Consider the following 18,293-nt stretch of genomic DNA (forward strand, 5'->3'; position numbering starts at 1 on the left):
TAACTCAATGTACTATTTACAGCTATTTACAGTACTATAACTATTTTTGGTCGGACCCTTCACTTGCTGTAATGCTCTAAAAACTCACTACAGATGACAAAAATACAAAACCAGTGCTTTAGTTCCAGTTAATGCAAAAAATCTGTACCACCAATCCAATTGGGCGGTGTTAACTAACAGGCAGTTGCTTCAAACACTACACGGGTGAGAATCATGGCAAACAAAATGTTGGTATCATAACAACCCTAAACCTGATTGATGGATGTAGGTGTCTGTAAATGAATGTGTGTGTGTTGGTGTGTGTCCACCTTCTCAGCCAGGGCCTCCTCCAGCGTGGTGAGGGCCGTGTCCGTGTTTGAAGTGTCGGCCTGCAGGGATTTGACGCGCTCCTTTAGACTGGTCATCTGCTTCTCCTTATCCTTCAGCTGCTCCTGCAGGTTCTCAATCTGCACAGAGAGAGAGACAGTTTTACGACATCGAACTGCTCCAGATGAAGACATATCTATTAAAGCACAATAAACAACATTTACTCACACTTAAGCTCAGAGTAGACTAAGTGAAGCCATTTTTCATTTTATTTTCGGCACTTCCACTTACAGCATTCCATATGTAACATTAGGAATGGGGGGAGGGACGGATCGGTTAAAAACAATCTATTTTTTTCCCCACTGTTCAGCTGAAAATAAATAATGACCTCATTAGAAGCATATTCAGAACTAATTCTCTTCATAAACTTTCCTTATCTGCGTGCGCGGCTGGCGTGTGCGTGACGCCGCCGCTGATGAATGACACGGGAGAGATGGGCATTTCCACGTTTCGCTCCATTCATCATGTCCCGACAGCTCAATGAAAAGACTGACTGTTTCTGTCCGCCGTTTCACATTCAATTAAACGCTGACGGATTTGATAAATAGTTGCCGTTTTTGTTTCTTTTAGCTGCTTTGAAACAACCTGCCGTTGATAGAGCGTCTCTCTGTGAAAACACATTTTATCAGCAGGCCTACCTCGAGTGTTTAGATTAAAAGTTCTCGGGCTGAACAAGATAAAGAGAAAATATATGGTATTTGATATGAACGTAATTGTTTTAAGACGTATAACCAAATATTCTGAAATGTTGAAGTTTTGTTGCTATGGCAGCAGCCTCACAGTCAACGAGAAAGAGTTATATCACAAAATAACAAACATGAAATACATTTTTTTACATTCAAATATTTTATTAATACATAAAAAATATAATCAAATTCTAAATATTCATATTATAAAAATATTTTCATTCTTTTTAATTCAATAACACATACATGCATGCATACATATATATATAACATATTTTATTGGTTTTCCTTCATGTCATGTGACCATTAACTATAATCAGGGAACTGTGAACTTAATTTTATTTATTATTATTATTAACTTAATTTTAATATTGGCCTAACTTATTAACTTAAAATCTCAGGGTGTACTTCAAGTAAATATATAAAGAGACAAACACCTTCCAAAGACAAAAGTACATGGTTAAAGGACTCAAATAATAATTATTGTGTTCGTCAGGAGCTAATTAGATATGCAATGTTGCAATGTTGAGAAAACACTCCTTAAAAGTGAAATGATTTCTGTAAATCCAGTGATCAACTACTGTGTGTGTGTGTGTGGCAGTTTTTAGCGGCTGGTCTGTGTGTGCAACAAATCTGGAAGACCTTCTGAACGTATACAAGCAGTAGGCTTTTGTAGAAAGGACCATTTAAAAGATAAAAAAAGAAGTAGTAGGGAAAATCAATGAATTATGAATAATTTACTGCCATTGTGAGAATAACATGTAATCATGTAATCAATAAAAAGTAACTGTAGTCTGTTGAACTGTATTTTAAAACGTAATATAATCTAATTACAAGTACATAATCCAGATTTTATTTATACATGTAATCAGTTACTACCCAGTGTGTGTGTGTGTGTGATTATTAATAAATAACTTTTGTAGCTATTATTACTATAAGCCAAACAAAATGAACATGGCAAAAATCTTTGGAACCCATCTCTTATATCTTTTCTCCCTTTGTAGTTTGTTTTCATGCCACTTCCTGTCTTGAAGTGCCTTGCGATTTAGAAGCAGAACCATTTTTTATTCAGTTCCCGGTAAGGAGCGAGAGAAAACTGCGAAACTGTTTTTCAAACCAAACCACTGAGAGAGATAAAGCGGTGTCGACTTATGAATTTAATTAAAACGGTGAATGTTTTGGCAAAAGCGATTACAAGGATAACAAATGTAGGCAGAGGGAAAAGTGAGAAGAAACCCTATAATGAATTTGCCCTGGTTCAAAAAAAAAAACTACAGTTGTTGCTCGAATAATAAAAAGTTCGGCAGGGTGTGTTGTTTTAAATAATTTCAGACATGTTTGGACAGATGTCGAGGTTAGTCTCAGCTGGTTTTAAAAAATAGGTTGTGCTGATTGGTCTCGATTTGTAAAATTGAGTGGAATTGTGGCAGATTTTTTGTGGAAGACATAAACATGTGCACAAGGAGAAGTGTGTGCACATGCATGTCCATTACGCACAATTAAACATCTCCAGCCCCTCATTAATCAAACACACACCTGACAGCTCCACCTGTCCGACGAACCCATCACACACACACACTCCTCCCTTTGATATAGTCTGCGGTCGCCCATGAAACCTGCTTGTGTAACACAACCTGATTACGCTCCTCTGCCACATTACCCAGCGCCCCCAGAGTCTTGGGTTACCCCGCGCAGCTTCGGCTATACCCTCATGAATATTTCATAGCGCTCTTACTATGCATGTGCAGAGTCATATGATAACTGCAATTATTTATGCATGTGCAGAGTCATATGATAACTGCAATTATATTTTGGAAAACAATCAGAGCATTGAGTAGAAAACTGCAATCCTGTCTCAGGCTAATGGAGGAAAAATGCCTTCATCTTCCTCACGGACGAGACGGACATACAGATCTAGATTACGGGGGATCCATGTCAAGCCAAATGATGATTGCATTCAAATAGCAGCCTATTAAAGGAGAGAAAGTCCGTGTTGGGATTCCAGGAGCAGGTTTAATCCGGAATTGGATGACCTGCTAACTAAAACTGAGAGAAGAATGCTCTGTATGTATACTGTATATATGGACACACACACTCTCACACGCTTCTCTGCCTCGTTTCTGGTTTCATCCGAGAGTGTGTGAGCGGATAAGAGACGAGACAAAAAGAGCAGCCTCCCGTCACAGAGATATAAACGCATGGAGACTTAAAGGGATCTGTGTGTGTGTGTGTGTGTGAGAGCGAGAGGGGGGGTGTCTGAATTATTAAAGAGTGTTTTGTTTCACTTAGTGATCTGCTGCTTGTCAGTGTGGTGTGAGCTCTGGAAACAGACAGAGAGGCACACGACACACAACAAGACAACATGCGCGGGCACACACACGCACAGAGTGAAAAGATTTGAGCGTTTACAGCGGGTTGCATCAGAATTGTATGCAATGTGCAAGCCGAACAAAACAACATGTCAAACCCACAGAGCGGAGCGACAGGAGGGGAGATCTTTTCTGAGGACTTTCAGCAGATGGGTACTAAGAAGTGACTATGTATAAGAGAAAAAGTGTTGGCAATATTTTGCTTGCGCTTATTATTATTACACGGCTCTCCGGAATACTTGACACGCCGTTCTGAGGTCGAATATTTCTGCATAATAAACACTAAACTGTATAACACAATGGACGATAACTATAACGATAAAGATATTGTTCTAAAAATCTTTCTAAATATAAAAGAATAGCAGAGTCCATACCACAACTAGAACAATAACGCCACAGAGGAACGATATAGTTGGAATCACTTTCATAATGACTCTTCTACAATCAATTTGTCTGGACGGCTCCTTTCAGGCTGGTCGGTAAACGGCCACTGTTATGATTGGCTGACGTCATTGCATATCAACGCCCACTTGCTATTGCACGCGAGTAAGTGTTTTGAAAACATTATCCATATAAAACCGTTATGAATTATGATGAAATCATTTCCTTACGGTTTGTGATGCAGCTGCTATCGGATCCAATACAGTGGATAATCCAATACTATGGTGCGATGATGTATAACTACGGTATTCGTCGATGTCTTGATCTGGAGGCGGTCATATGCAAATGTATTTGCCTGTGTGATGTCACAGATCCCGCAATATCAAAATGAGCCGTTTTATGGAGCTTGATTAAATAAATGCTTTGTTTATAATGAGGAGGATGTTTTAATCTATGAAACTTGCAGGATGCTTTAATGGTACAAAGACCTCTTATATCATGAAATATCATAATTTCTCATATCATGACCCCTTTTAATAGCAAATCCAACACCACTTTTTTGTGTGTGTGTGTGTGTACCTGACCCTTTTCAAAATTTCCTAGATATCTCGTAGCACTCTGCGATCTTTTTTTGCTCAAATCATGAAATAATTTAAACTCAAATGTTCATTTATTTATTTGAAAAAATAGATAAGTAGCCAATTTGCATTGGGGTCTTGATCCACCTGTCAGGATCTATATTGCAACATAACATGTAAATGTCATTTATGAGAGGTTTGCTGAAACGGAATGGGTGGCGTCGAACACACACGCTGCTCAGTAATGCAAATGTGTGTCAGGAGTTTGGCACCTGAGTGGGTGAGACCTGACAGGTAAGTGGCATGACGCCAGTCTTTGTGTCTGCAAACTCCCACCTCCCACACACAGAAATAGGTTTCCCATAATTTTTCAAAATCGTCACAATTCATATTCCAGCTTTGATCACCATATGTTAGTAACTAGTTGCCGTGCCAGGTCTGTGCCGACTAGTTATGGATCACATGACTTCAGTTGCACTGGTTTGATTCAAAGTGACAGCAGGAGGAAAATTCCAGTGTGTAACTGCGCCTCATTAGCTTTATATAGTAAATCGCAACGGACACATATATTTGGAATAATGCAAAAGTTCAAGGTGGTCAAAGATTTACTGGTTGCAGCTGAAGCTCTTTAATGGGCATGAATTTAGAGACGTACAGTCATGACATTTATCTGAGAGAGTTTCACTGTTGGATGTTTCGAAATGCTTCCCTTTATAGAAGCACTTCTGCTACAAATTTCAAAGCTAAAACCAAAATGAACAAAAATGCCATTATTATTTACAATAACTGTGATTTTTATAGCAATTACTGTTACCTGTCAGCATTAGAATGATTTCTGAAGGATCATGTGACACTGAAGACTGGAGTAATGATGCTGAAAATAACATCACAGGAATAAATTACATTTTAAAATATGATCAAATAGAAAATGGTCATGTTAATGTTTTACTGTGTTTTTCATCAAATAAATATAGCATTGGTGAGCATGAGAGTCTTCTCTCAAAACATTAAAAAAATCTTACCGACCCCAAACTTTTGAAAGAGCGTATAATCTTTATTTGTTTAAAAAACATTTTTTTTATTTAAATGTCAAATTAAATGACACATTATAAAAATGCAAATAATAAGCGGCCTGCTATTGCAACAAAAAAAATATTAGATCAAATTTCAAAGTACAGTATTACCATTCAAATTTTACATTTTAATTTAAAACTTTGTTTTATTTGCATTTTTATAATGTGTAAAACAAACATGTTATTAAAAGCACTTTGAAATTGAAAAGTCTGAGAAACAGGGTGAGCAAAAGGAGAAGTGAAGAGGAGGAGGAAGTGTCGATTAATTACAAACTTCTGTAGAACTTCTTTTCCCCAATTAAGTGGAAAGCAGAGAGGATCTTTCTCTCGCTCTCTATCAGACTGTTAGGGGCTTAAGACTCTCACCCGTTTGATGTGGGTTTTATCATTATTTTAACACAAGGCACTTATTAGCATGTGCCCTCTTAAAGCTCCATTCTCTCTGTCTGTGTGTCTGTGTGACTGTTTCTCTCTCTCTCTCTCTCTCTCTCTCTCTCTCTACTGAGGGATGGAACAAACAATGTAAAAGGCTCTTTCTCAGCAAGATCACAACTCAGTCCCGACACGCTCTGTTTAAGAGGCTTTCCTTGTGGTGCTAAGCCTGTTAGCCTTCTTCAACCCCTTAGCCGTCGAAAAGAAGGGGGGAGAAAGCGTTCTGCGTTCTGAACCAGCCTTCAAAAGTGTAGCAAATTGGACGTTCTTCGTCCACAGGGGCGTTTCAGGGGTTAGTGAATGTGCAGGGTTTACACCAAACCCTCTGTGAATGTGCATAGGGACATCCTTCGATGAAATACTGGAATATGATACACTCGATAATACATGTTGAAACGTTACTTGTGCGGTGAGTCATTGTTAATGAAGTAAAACTCTCAATATTAGTGGAGCAGAAACAAAAAAATGTCCCACTCTCTGCCAATTGAAACAATTTGTATGGATTTTTAAATAAAACAACAATGCTGACCTGCATTGTTTTTGCAAACTTTTTGGCTCGCAAACGTTTGGGGAAGAAAGATTTTTTAAATGATTTTGAAAGACGTCTCAGTAACACTTTACTTAAAGCCTTTATGTATAATGCATCATCGAGGTATTCATAAAGCACATTATATATTTTCAGAAATAATTGTAAACAAAGTAAAAATGCATTATAATACTTGCCGATTCATTGTTAAATCTAAGTGTGTTTTAATGCATTATACTTTCTAAAGGTGTATTCAATGAATAGATCAGTTTTATAATGTTTTATAACTGTGGTTACAATTATTAATGAGACCATACAATGCATTAAAAATACAATAATAACGCATATAAAGGCTTAAAGTAAATAAAGGCTGCATTTATTTGATTTAAAAAAAAATCTACATTAAAAACTGTAACATTGTGAAATATTAAAATCATACTTTTTCCATATATTTATCTATATTTTATAGAGAATCTATATTCTGCAGCCATTAATTCCAGTCTTGAGTGTCACATGATACTTCAGAAATCATTCTAATATGCTGATTTGGTTGAATGCTAAAAATAATCACTTTGATCAATGTAATGCATTCTTACTGAATAAAAGTATTCATTTCTTTAAAAAAAGGAAATTAATACTTTAAGCCCAAAAAGTGCAGTCCAATGCAAACTGTAATTTGATGACAGTTTTATGTCGTCAAGGTGTCACGTGTGTTCAAATGTTAGCGGGCTGAATGCTTCTTCTAGGAGAAACACAGTTGCTGAGAAAAGTTTGTGAGGTTCATGACATGTTTCATGTTTCTTAATAAAAGTGTTTTGCAAGAACCTCGATGTCCTGGATTGTGTTTCAAAGGTTGCCAACAAATTCCTTGAGCAACGCTGAATATTGGGTGTTTATTACATCCGAATGGAGCGAAACTCTGACCACAAAGTCAACAAACAGGTTTGGTTTCTTTGGTATCGTCTGCAGACCAGGATTTATGAGCAATTATTTCATTTCGTTTCAAAATAAGATGTGATATGCCGATAGTCTAAAGCCTATTTTTGTATTAATTGCAATCCTAAATGGATTTAATAATGATAAAAATCTCCAGACGTGGAAACTTTATGGCAAAAAAACATCCCAGAAGCCCACCCCTAGCGCTGCCCATGTTCATCCACAAGACAAAGTGTCTCGGACGACCCTCTCATGCCAAAGAGAGCTGCTCTCCATCAAGACGCTCGACTCGAGTTTACATACTTGAGCGAGTTCTGCTGAACTGTGTCTTGTATTCCGCCCTCCTTGCATTAACAAATGTTATTTTCTGCAGCCTGTCCTGCCGTGAACTTGCGAAAGAATTCCCATCCAAACCGCTGTTTTCAATATTTAGTTCGGCCGCTTCCACTGCGGATCTGTCTGCCACCTTATCTGACAGTTGCAAATTAAATTATCGTTATTTTCCAGGCTGTTAAAGGGTAAGTGCTCGGTTAAACACAAAACACTGAATATAAACAAAGAGAGAAAAGAGCGGCCCGAAACTCTCGGCAGCCGCTGGAAGAGGTGTTTTGCTCCGTCCAGCATGCACTCGCTCACATCCGCGCAGGCAAACCGTGCCACTGAGAAGGCAGAGAGCGCCGCACATGAACCGGAGCCGCTGGGAAAACAATTACAAAGCCAAACAGCTCCGAGAGGGAGAAAAAAAATATGTTCAGACATTAAAGGAGAGTGCGAGAAAAAAGAAACGAGCCCAGGCTAGGCCTCCTCTGAGAAGCAATGCATACATCACAGGACATTGTGTATCTATTCATTTACTCACTTATATACACAGACACACACAGTCTAGGAAAGCTCATTTTCGTATCCACAAATGTAACAGCGCTATGTGTTGTTTGAATAAAACTAAACTGTGTGGCTTTTTTAGGGGACATATTCGACACTTTTTAGCATTTTATTTTTCCCTAAAGTCTGCTTGTAATGATAGCAAAGGTTTTTAACATCAAAACCGGCAATGATTGAATTTTTTTCCATTATATTTTCCACTCTCACTAACCTTTCATATCCATGACACAGCTTTTTTTGCTACTTAATCTCGCAGAATTCAGAATTCATGCAAATTAACTCTGCTATGAAAGGCCAACACTTTGCTAGACAGTGCACACATCATTCATCATTCATCGGGTAATGTAATTTTTATGTAAATGTAGGCGGTCTTATGTTAATGAGCTGATGGCAAAATCATGATTAGTTCTGTATCACCTGTTTTCAACTACAAACCTGAGGAACTGAGGAAGTTTAGACAACATTATAAATGTAAACTATGCAATGATTTTGTCCATGACATGTCACATAGACTGCAAATAAAATTGCAAATTCCACTGTAAAAATAAATAAATAAATAAATAAAGGCCAGCTATCAATCATGTTACACCCCATTTTTATAGCATCAAATTACTTACTAAAATCAAACTTATTGGAAAAACAAACACTTGAACATAAGTCAACATGATAAGAACTACCTAAAATGAGAGAAAAATCTTCAGAAAAAAATTATTTGAAGTGTAATCACATCACATCCCATTCATTTAGATGACGAGGGCAGGGTTTATCAGCCAGCCACCACTTTTCAGGATGTGTGCGGCACGTTTGAAATGTCCCCTTTAACAGGACAGAAGATTTCTAAAAATGTGAAATGATACGCATGTGCTAGTTTTTCCTAGCTGGGTGTAATACTGCTTCCTCTGTACGGTCTGCCGTTTTCTGGTGTTTGACCTGTGCGTTGAATGGTGTCCTGTTGAGCAGCCCCATGCATACCTTCATAGCACTGTCTCAATGTGTTATGGCCATTAGGAACAACTCTGGGGATATACAGAACGGATCAGGCACTATAATGGAAACTAAATGTTTCTCTTTCTGTGGCTTGGGAGAGCGCTTGGCTTAAAATAAAAAAAAAAGAAGTTCATTGTGCCCCCGATGACTCTGAGAGGCTTTCAGACTCAAACTGTGAGGAGAAGCAAAGCGGTTGAGGCGAAGAGAGAATGAAAACAGCCAAAACAGAGACAAAAACTATTACGAGAAAGATCAGAAAATGATAAGAAAGAGCCTGATCTTTATATTTGAGACACTCTCATAAAACCCGGTCTTTCTCCCAAAACAGCAAGTACGCAAGCATGACTTTATGACTATAACCTGTTAATAAGTGATGTAAAAAGAGCTCTCTTATTTTAACCAAAATTTTCTCGAGCCTTTTAACGCATTCCTTATGTCTTTAGTGACCCGTAATGTCAGTCACTACCACCACTGCTCATTCATTTTTTTAAACTTAGACATCAACCTTCTTAGTATTCCACAATCAATTCTTTATAAACAATATAACAATAAAAATAAAAGCCTGTTTTCTCATAAATTTTTTGTAAAAATGTTATTGTGTCGCTAATGACCCAAGGTGTGTAACAGTGTAAGCATATTTCTTTCTGCACAACAATAATCTTTGATGACTGAATAAGTGCAATTCACCCTTATTCCACAAGGTGGCAATGTCTGATACACAATGAAGAAGTGACGTTTCACTCATAGTTACCGCAGGCAGAAAACAAAAGAATAGGAAGTATCATCAGCAAAACTTGAAATGGCTCAGCGATTTACTGCAGAGCAAGTACTGAACGCAATCCAATATTAGTGACACTGTTACTAGATGGTGGATCTAGAGAAGAAGCTGTTAGTGGTCAAAATATTGATTTTGAAGATGTCGAAAATGATAGTTTTGAGATTATGTTTGAGATGGCGAACAGATGCTGAAGACACTGGGAAATGAGCTCTGACGATGACAGTGATGATTATATAAAACATCTACTTAAACTGAACCCTTCCAAGCTCCAAAAGGTAACAAAATATGCTTTATTTTATTCTTCTGTAACTGTTACTCTAATATCAGGAGAGTTTTATATTATAGGTAGAGATCTTTCTGTGTTAGATATAGATCCGGGTCGCTAAAGACACAAATATGTAATAACGACTAGTGAAACATTCATGCATTTAAAGGGTTAATAGAACATGGAAGTACACAAAAAAAACTATTGACGACATTCACAAATTTGGACATTGGATTACGAATATAACAATAATTAAGAAAGAAACTTGGAAAAAAGCAAGCATTTGCCATTAAAGCGATACCCTTAAGTCTGAATTAGAAACGAACAAAAAAAATTACAACCTTAAAAGGTCTTCCAGGATTGCTATTATCAGTCAAAAGCCACTTCCTGTAAACTATGAGTGCAATTCAAAGGGGTACAGCTATTAGCTATTTAAGCAAACATACTTCAGTTCTACTTTATAGCAAATGATCCATGTGCTTCTTTGTGAAACTTAATCGTAAAATAACATATGACACAAGTTACAGCGATTTTAGGAGAATGATTTGCAACATTATCCCTGGAATGTCCATTAGAGAGATGCACAACTTCCTGTTTTCCCAATAAAGGTGAGCTCACTGTGGGTTTCGTGCACTCAGACTATCCCTAAGTCAAGATTAATGAGGCAGCGGACGGGGGGCTTGTTTGTACAGCCTATGATCTCAGCGCAGAAGAACTGAAACTGATAGTCGGATGTGACTGCGAAGCATTGCCTCATGGGTCACCATGGAAACATCCTCTGACAGACGCAAAGAGCACGGCACGACAAGCTTGAAACATGTCAGTGATAGCTTTGACTTGTGTGCCGATTTCTGTCAAAGCTTGTATATTGTGGAATGAAGTTCAAAGCTTGCACCCTAAATACTGACGATGAAAAGCGATGTCGGCGGGAACGGCGAAAGCTACGGCTTCCTGTATATCCAACGTGCATTTGAGGTAGAAGCAAACAGCTGTTGCATGGATATGAAAGATGCAGAACAGACATATAAACCCTGGCGCCCGCTGTTAGCCTGAGGTTAACGGCCTGTGTGTGTCATTTCTGAGAACAGGAGACTCCGTCGCCATCACAAACACAACTTTTCCCTACTTTTAGAAATCAGAAATTTACACAGAGGGATATTTGGTGAGGCTGGTTTCGTGCATTTCGCCAGAGCTCATTAAACGTGGCCTAACAGTGCCATCTATGTTCAGGGGGAGGAAATGACATGCGTTTGAAGGGCGCGTCGATGTTTACGGATGCATACGCTACCGCAATGGTTCTGCTGGGATCCTTGAAAAGGTTTGTGTCGAACACAAAGCTTTATTTGCTTCCAAAAGCATGAAACCATCGAACCTGAATTTTAAGTGAAACACTGTTTTGATGTAAGAACTGCTCTGCCACGGCCTTTACCTTTTTCTGCAGCACGTTGACCTTGCGTTCCTTGACGTCAAGCATGTCTTTGAGGTCGTGAATTTCTCCGTTGAGCGTTCCCTTCTCCTCGGACATTTCCTGAATCTGCTTGCTCTTTTTATTAAGCGTGGTCTCCTTCTCTTCCAGACGTAGACGTAGAGCATCGACCTGAAATGCACACAGGCACAAAATTCATACAGATGCATGGACTGACTCTTAATGCACAGTACATTAAAGTACTGTTATTCATGACGATGTGCAGGAACACACTAATACTTGGCCAGTCAGGGCACATTAACCGTCAGCTAAACTCCATGAATCACATGCTGGCACTGGTAACACTGGATTATGATAAAAGGTGTGATGATAGACTAAGTACAGAATTAAAAGCACACACAAAGAAGCCATTCATGCCCCAGCAACTTCACAACAGCCCAATAACATGTTTGATACAACAGTGCCCCCTGATGGGCAGGCAGGGAAACTGCAGTAAAGAATGTTTTTCCCAACAAAAAAAGACAAGAAACATTTATTATTATTATTATTATTTTTTATAAAGTTAGTAAATAATATGTATTCTCAGCATGTAAACAACTTGAATTACTTCAAGGGGGATTTTAAAAAGCTTTTCTATGTTCATAAAAAGTATTTTATCATATTATTGTATTACAATTATGTGATAAATCCAGGGCTCCAGACTAACTTTTCCACTGGTTGCACTGGTGCTACCAACTTTCTCAGTTGGTCGCACCAGCATATGATTTGGTCGCACCTTTTTTTCTTTCTATCTATCTATCTATCTATCTGTCTATTATCATCTTTCTATCTTTTAAAAATCATTAAACATTCAAATGTATGCATTACATTTTAAAAGATTAGAGTATTATAATAAACTGATACAGATTTTTCGTTATCAAAGTTTATAGTTGTAACAAAAAGCAGAAATCTCACACTCCTTCTGCATTTTATAATAATTTCCTTTTCCTCTGTCGAGCGATCATGAGAGTAATCGCTCGACAGAGGAAAATATAACCGCTGAAAAGACGTAGGAGGAAGGGGCTCTGTGTTTCGTGAGACCATTTTTATCATTTTTATACGTGAATTCGTAATTGGCGCGTTTCACCATCAGTGTGCAATGCGCGTGACGTCTACATTCGTCAATAAATAAACTGCACGTGTCTTGCGGAAGAACATTGTAGCCGGAGCTACTTCTCTAAGCATTTGAATTGTCACCTGTTATGCATACGAAATTATGAAACGCGAATGTAAACCGTGTATTGAGTCGCGTTTCAAACTCATTGATCAATATGCTTGCGTAGGACTCAGTGAAATGTGCGCTGGTTTCTCTCCACGTTCTGCGCTGATGTGCGAGTCTCATCATCGACAGTAAACGCAAGCTCTTATCAGCCCTATCCACCGCGTTTACATTGTTATTAATAGTGGATACTTTCATGCGCTTCCATGTCCAAGTGTCTGCTATCAGACCCGTTGAAGTGCAGTTTCTGTTCATGTGTGCTATGTGTGTTAACCCTATATAGCCTACCCTACATACAGTTAGGGTGATATATACATGACTTAAAATGTGATATTGTCCGCACACCTCTTGCGTTTCGTTTGGTCACACACCACAAGGTGTAACTGTGGCCTCAAAGCTTCAGCACTGCCACTCTGAGCTCGATTGCTGATGTCTGAGGTAAAACACGCCCCCCTCATTAGCATACGGACAAAGAAATGTAGAAATAAATATATGTAGAAATAAATAAATGTGGAAATAAATATATGTAGAAATAAATAAATGTGAAAATAAATAAATGTAGAGATAAAAACATATATACATAAATGAATGTGGAAATAAATAAAAGTGGAAATAAATAAATTAATAAATGTATAAAAACAAAAAAAATGTGTGAAAAATACAATTATACATAAATAAGGAAATAAAAGTATAAATACTCTACTCATTTATTTGTACTTTTTTACATTTCTTCGTATATTTATTTATGCATTTATTTATTTTTAATTAAGTCAGCTTTGGCATTCCATAACTTTGTGATCACGTTTCACCAATTCGTTGCAACTCACAAAGAAATCGAACATAATAGTAGGACAAGAAAAGTTGAAGAAAAAGTTGAAGACTATAGAAATTTACATTCAAATGTGTACGTAAAAGCATTTAAAATCCCCTGATCCTGATATCCTTTACGGTAGTTATCCTGGTTAGGATAATATAGTTATCTAGCTGGATAACTAGATGTGATTATGTCAGAACTGTGGCAATGAATATTGATCTTGGAAGCAAAAGATGGTGCTGGTTGAGGAGAGAACCCCTGATATGATTGTAAAGCGCTTTGGGTGTACAGTAGTACATATGAAAGCGCTATATAAATGTCTCATTCATTCATTCATTCAAAAGTCAAAAAGGGTAGAATATATATATATATATACACATACATATATATATATACAGTATATATATATATATATATATATATATATATATATATATATATATATAAATAAATCTCAGTATGGCATCATTTTCCAATAAAACTTTTTTCTTGAAAGTCAACTTCCCATCTTTGTAAATTCTATTTTACTTTTATCCAGCTATACTATTGATTGCGTAACTCTTACCTCAGTCTGTAGGATGGCAGCACGCTGTTCTTTGGCAGTGAGAGACTCTTTGAGTACATCGACGTGCTGTTTGCTGTCAGAAAACTGATTGGTGAGCGTCTCCAATTTAGTCTGCAGGCCCAAGAGTTCAGTGTCCTTCCGGGACAGATCCTGCTTCACCTGGTCAATCTGTGCAAGACAAACAGTCAGTCTGAATGTGTGGAAAACTCTCCAGAAAACTCCTTCAAGCCAGACCTCAAAGCTCTGGTGAAACACATGTCCCCTAAAACACCTTCATCAGATGCAAACGCAGCAAAACAGGATGAAACCTGTAGTCTCAGGTCTGATGGGACAACAAAAGTGGAATTTTGTAATTATAGCAAATAGAAATTCCTGTGAAGAGAAGCACTTGATGTATTGAGCTTAAATCATCTTAAATCATCCACAAAACACTCATGTTCATGCTTGCAAGATACGTAAACACTTGAATTAGGTACAAATTTAAATCCATTTTTACACACAGACAGTAAACAAAGAGTTAAGACACTGTAAAACAGACAACAAGTGTTCATCTGCAAAGAAAAAGACAAACATCACAGTCTTGGCATTCCCAGCATGCACTGGGGCAGCTATAGCAGGTTAGCATGGCTTAAAGCTGTGACTCTACTGGCTGCCAGTCACCCTAGTGAAAAAGGCGTGCGCAGACACGGGAGATGGAGAGAGAGACAATTCAGAGTGATAGAGAGAGAGACAGACTCAAGCCTCGTGGACATTAGTGCTCTCAGCTCTACTCCAACCAGCGCTACAAACAAGAGGGAGAGGAGAAGAAAGAGAAACGGGTGAAAAGTATCGTGGGAGTCTAGAGTGGCATCCGAACTCTCAGCACAGCACTGGGCGACTCTGCTTTCCTGATCAGAGAAACCTTGGGACTTTCAAATGTACCCATCGGCCTGAACCACTGCCGCCCACTGATCCGGCTATTATGACCACAGGCGGCCAGTCGGCCACTGAAAACGAGTCGAGACGCAAAAGCTAATATTTTTTAACAGTTCCCTTCACTGCCCTGGACCTTTTCCATCGTTCCCTCCTTCGCCCACCCTGATCATACTGTAATGCTACTGTTTGTCTTTGTGTCCAAAAGCACTTTCCCCATGAGTTCTTTAGTCAGTGGAATATCGTGTTCTGTTCAAGTTGAATTTAGAATGGAAATCAAGACTGAGGTGGATAGTAGTGATTGACCACTAATCAGAACACTGGGGAGATGGCAATGCACTGATTTTACTGTAAAACTAAAACTATTAGAAAATGTTTATGGTAAACGAAATAAAGCTGAAATTAAAAAATATATAAATATGACATAAAAAATTAAAAGAAAATTAAAGAAATATTACCTTGGCAACTAACTGAAATAAATAGATTTAAGTTGAACAAAAGTACTAAAATTACTGAGTGATATATATTTTAATTTACAGAACATGGATTTCTGTTTAGAAAAAAATAGAATATTATGTTTCTAGTATATAAAAAAAAAATCCAACACCAATAGTGAAAAAATATCATGCATCCCAAGAATATGTCTGAAGATTATATTTTTACATCTATTTTATTCTTTTATTAATACTTATACTATCACTATACAACAGTATCAACTTCGACCATTGGGGGCGCTTTATTTTTTTACACTGGGATTTTTTTTTTTTTTCACCCATTTACTCCGAGAAGGCAGCATAAATAATGTATGACATTAACTTTTAAAAAAATCCAACAACTCAGGGCTTCCGTAGATCAGAGATAATACACTGAATCTCTTGCAGAAAAAAAAAAAAAAAAACGCCCTAAGCAAAAGGGCCAGCCGGTCGATCAGTGTGAACCAGAACCCTATCTGATGTCTGGGTGGGCGAGACGTTGTCTCTGGTGAGGGAAGCAGAGCTGTGCGAGATCTAAGCCGGTTCTCTGGGTGTCTTACGGAAGAGACCTCTTGCTGCAGCTCAGCCGCCCGCTTTCTCAGCTCCTCGCCCTGCGCTTCCCTCTGCGCCAGCTCGTCCTTCAGTTGCTCTACCTGTCAGGAGAGGGCGCTGTTACTGCAACAACCACCAATCACCATCCACCAGCTCGCATGCACGCCCCGCGGCCAATCAAACACCACCCACGTTCACGTGATGCCGTCAGCGTTACTAAACCAATCAGCATTCACCGCACAGGCCATGCGGTTTAGCTGCAATTAAATGTCATTAAAAAGGATATGTTTAAAAGGTAAACCATTTCCTTAGGAACAATATTATACATACAATTAATAATATATTTTTTTATAAAAAATAAAAAAAAAGTGTTAGTAATGACAATAACTAACTAATGAAGAAGTTATCAAGACAACTTTGACCAGATAAAATGAAAATGTAGACAATGTTATGCTTATTTAGCTAGTTGTGATGCACACCATATCATATTACAGCACCACAAGACGCCTGCTACAATTCAACATCAACCTAAATCTGTGGTCAAATAACACACGACCTGCACAGGTTAAAAAAGCACCGTAACACAACAGTTGTAATGCCCATGAGCCACAGGTTCTACCTTATTCTTCATGAACTTGGAGTGACTGCGGTAGACCTCCATCTGTTTCATCTCCTCCTCTCTCTCCCCTGTGCTGAGAGCACCGTTTGACTTGAGCATCTGTATCTCGTCCTCCAGATCCCTCAGACTGCGCTCCAGAGAACTGATCTTAGAGTCCTGCAGAGATCAGAGAGATGTTTGAGGACAAGGTGCAACACTTTCAGTGTCCTACCCAAGGTGCTAGTTGCTTGTTTAAAACTTGAATCAATCCTGAAATCTAATGTACCATTTAAGAAACTAGCGTTACCAAACAAAATTACAACATCATTTTCAAAGAGGTTTTCCAAACACTTTCTCATAAACCTAAAAATTACTTTTTAACAGTGTTATTAAATAAGTACTTTTAAAGATTTCAATTGGGTGTTACATGTAAAATAATGTTAAAAACAGCCGATAACTGATATGGTATAGGTATACTGTGCATCTCTACAAATCTCAGCTTTAAAACATGTTAAAATATAATTTTATAGGGAAAAATGTGTCTACTTATAAACCAGACAAATCCAGTCAGTAGGATTTTTAAATAAATGCATTTGATTGGCTACAGTAAACCACAATATTGTGAAATATTATGACAATTTAAAATAACTTTTCTATTTTAATATATTTTAAAATGTCATTTAGTTAAGTGATTGCAAAGCTGAATTTTGTGTCACGGGATCCTTCAGAAATCATTCGAATATGCTGAGTTGCTGCTCAAGAAACATTTCTTATTATTATCAATGTTTAAAACAGCTGTGCTGCTTAATATTTTTGTGGAAACTGTTATGCTTTTTTTTCAGGATTAATAGAAAGTTCAAAAGAACAGCATTTATTTAAAACAGAGATCTTTTATGACATTATAAAATGTCTTAACTGTCACTTTTGATCAATTTGATGTGCCCTTGTTGAATAAAACAATCTAAATAAACCCCAAATTAATGAAAAGTAGTGTAAAATTACTGACACAACACGACAGTTCAGGAATATGAGTAGGTTTTATTAATAATAATATTATTACTATAATTATCTGTTTTAGAAAGAACACTAAAGTTTGGGATTTACTCACAACACACACACACACACTTGCCTTCATCTCGATGACAGTCTGCAAGGCCTTGGTTTTGGCAGACTCTGGAGCTCCCTCATACCGTCTATGGAGATCCTGAGAAGAAAACATGAGACGAGGATCGTGAGGTGAAACCACAGGATAATAACGGCCTCCTCTAGCGCCAGCCATCAGCTGATGAGGATCCATACCACCCCACATTATATCCAGCAAAAAATGATAATAAAACAACCCTGACTTCTGATATTAGACAGCCAAATTACAAACTCAGCACACTGATGTCGCTCTACTCGATTCTGAGGCAGGAGAGACACTGGTTTGAGTGTTT

The 18,293-nt window shown here is 37.8% G+C and overlaps 1 protein-coding gene across 1 annotated transcript in view; it reads right to left on the reverse strand.

Moving 5' to 3' along the window:
- Window positions 1-18,293, reverse strand: part of erc1b (ELKS/RAB6-interacting/CAST family member 1b) — a 198,416-nt gene that overhangs the window by 148,178 nt on the left and 31,945 nt on the right. Inside the window, exons 4-8 of the mRNA XM_056233411.1 lie at window positions 17,987-18,061; window positions 16,879-17,034; window positions 14,323-14,490; window positions 11,689-11,856; window positions 309-446 (exon numbers count right to left, since the gene is read on the reverse strand). Coding sequence (XP_056089386.1) covers window positions 309-446; window positions 11,689-11,856; window positions 14,323-14,490; window positions 16,879-17,034; window positions 17,987-18,061 — 705 coding nt within the window. The remainder of the gene's footprint in view (window positions 1-308; window positions 447-11,688; window positions 11,857-14,322; window positions 14,491-16,878; window positions 17,035-17,986; window positions 18,062-18,293) is intronic.

This window comes from Rhinichthys klamathensis, unplaced genomic scaffold, assembly GCF_029890125.1.
Source record: "Rhinichthys klamathensis goyatoka isolate OS25496 unplaced genomic scaffold, OSU_Roscu_1.1 h1tg000370l_1, whole genome shotgun sequence".
In the NCBI taxonomy this organism is placed as follows: domain Eukaryota; kingdom Metazoa; phylum Chordata; class Actinopteri; order Cypriniformes; family Leuciscidae; genus Rhinichthys; species Rhinichthys klamathensis.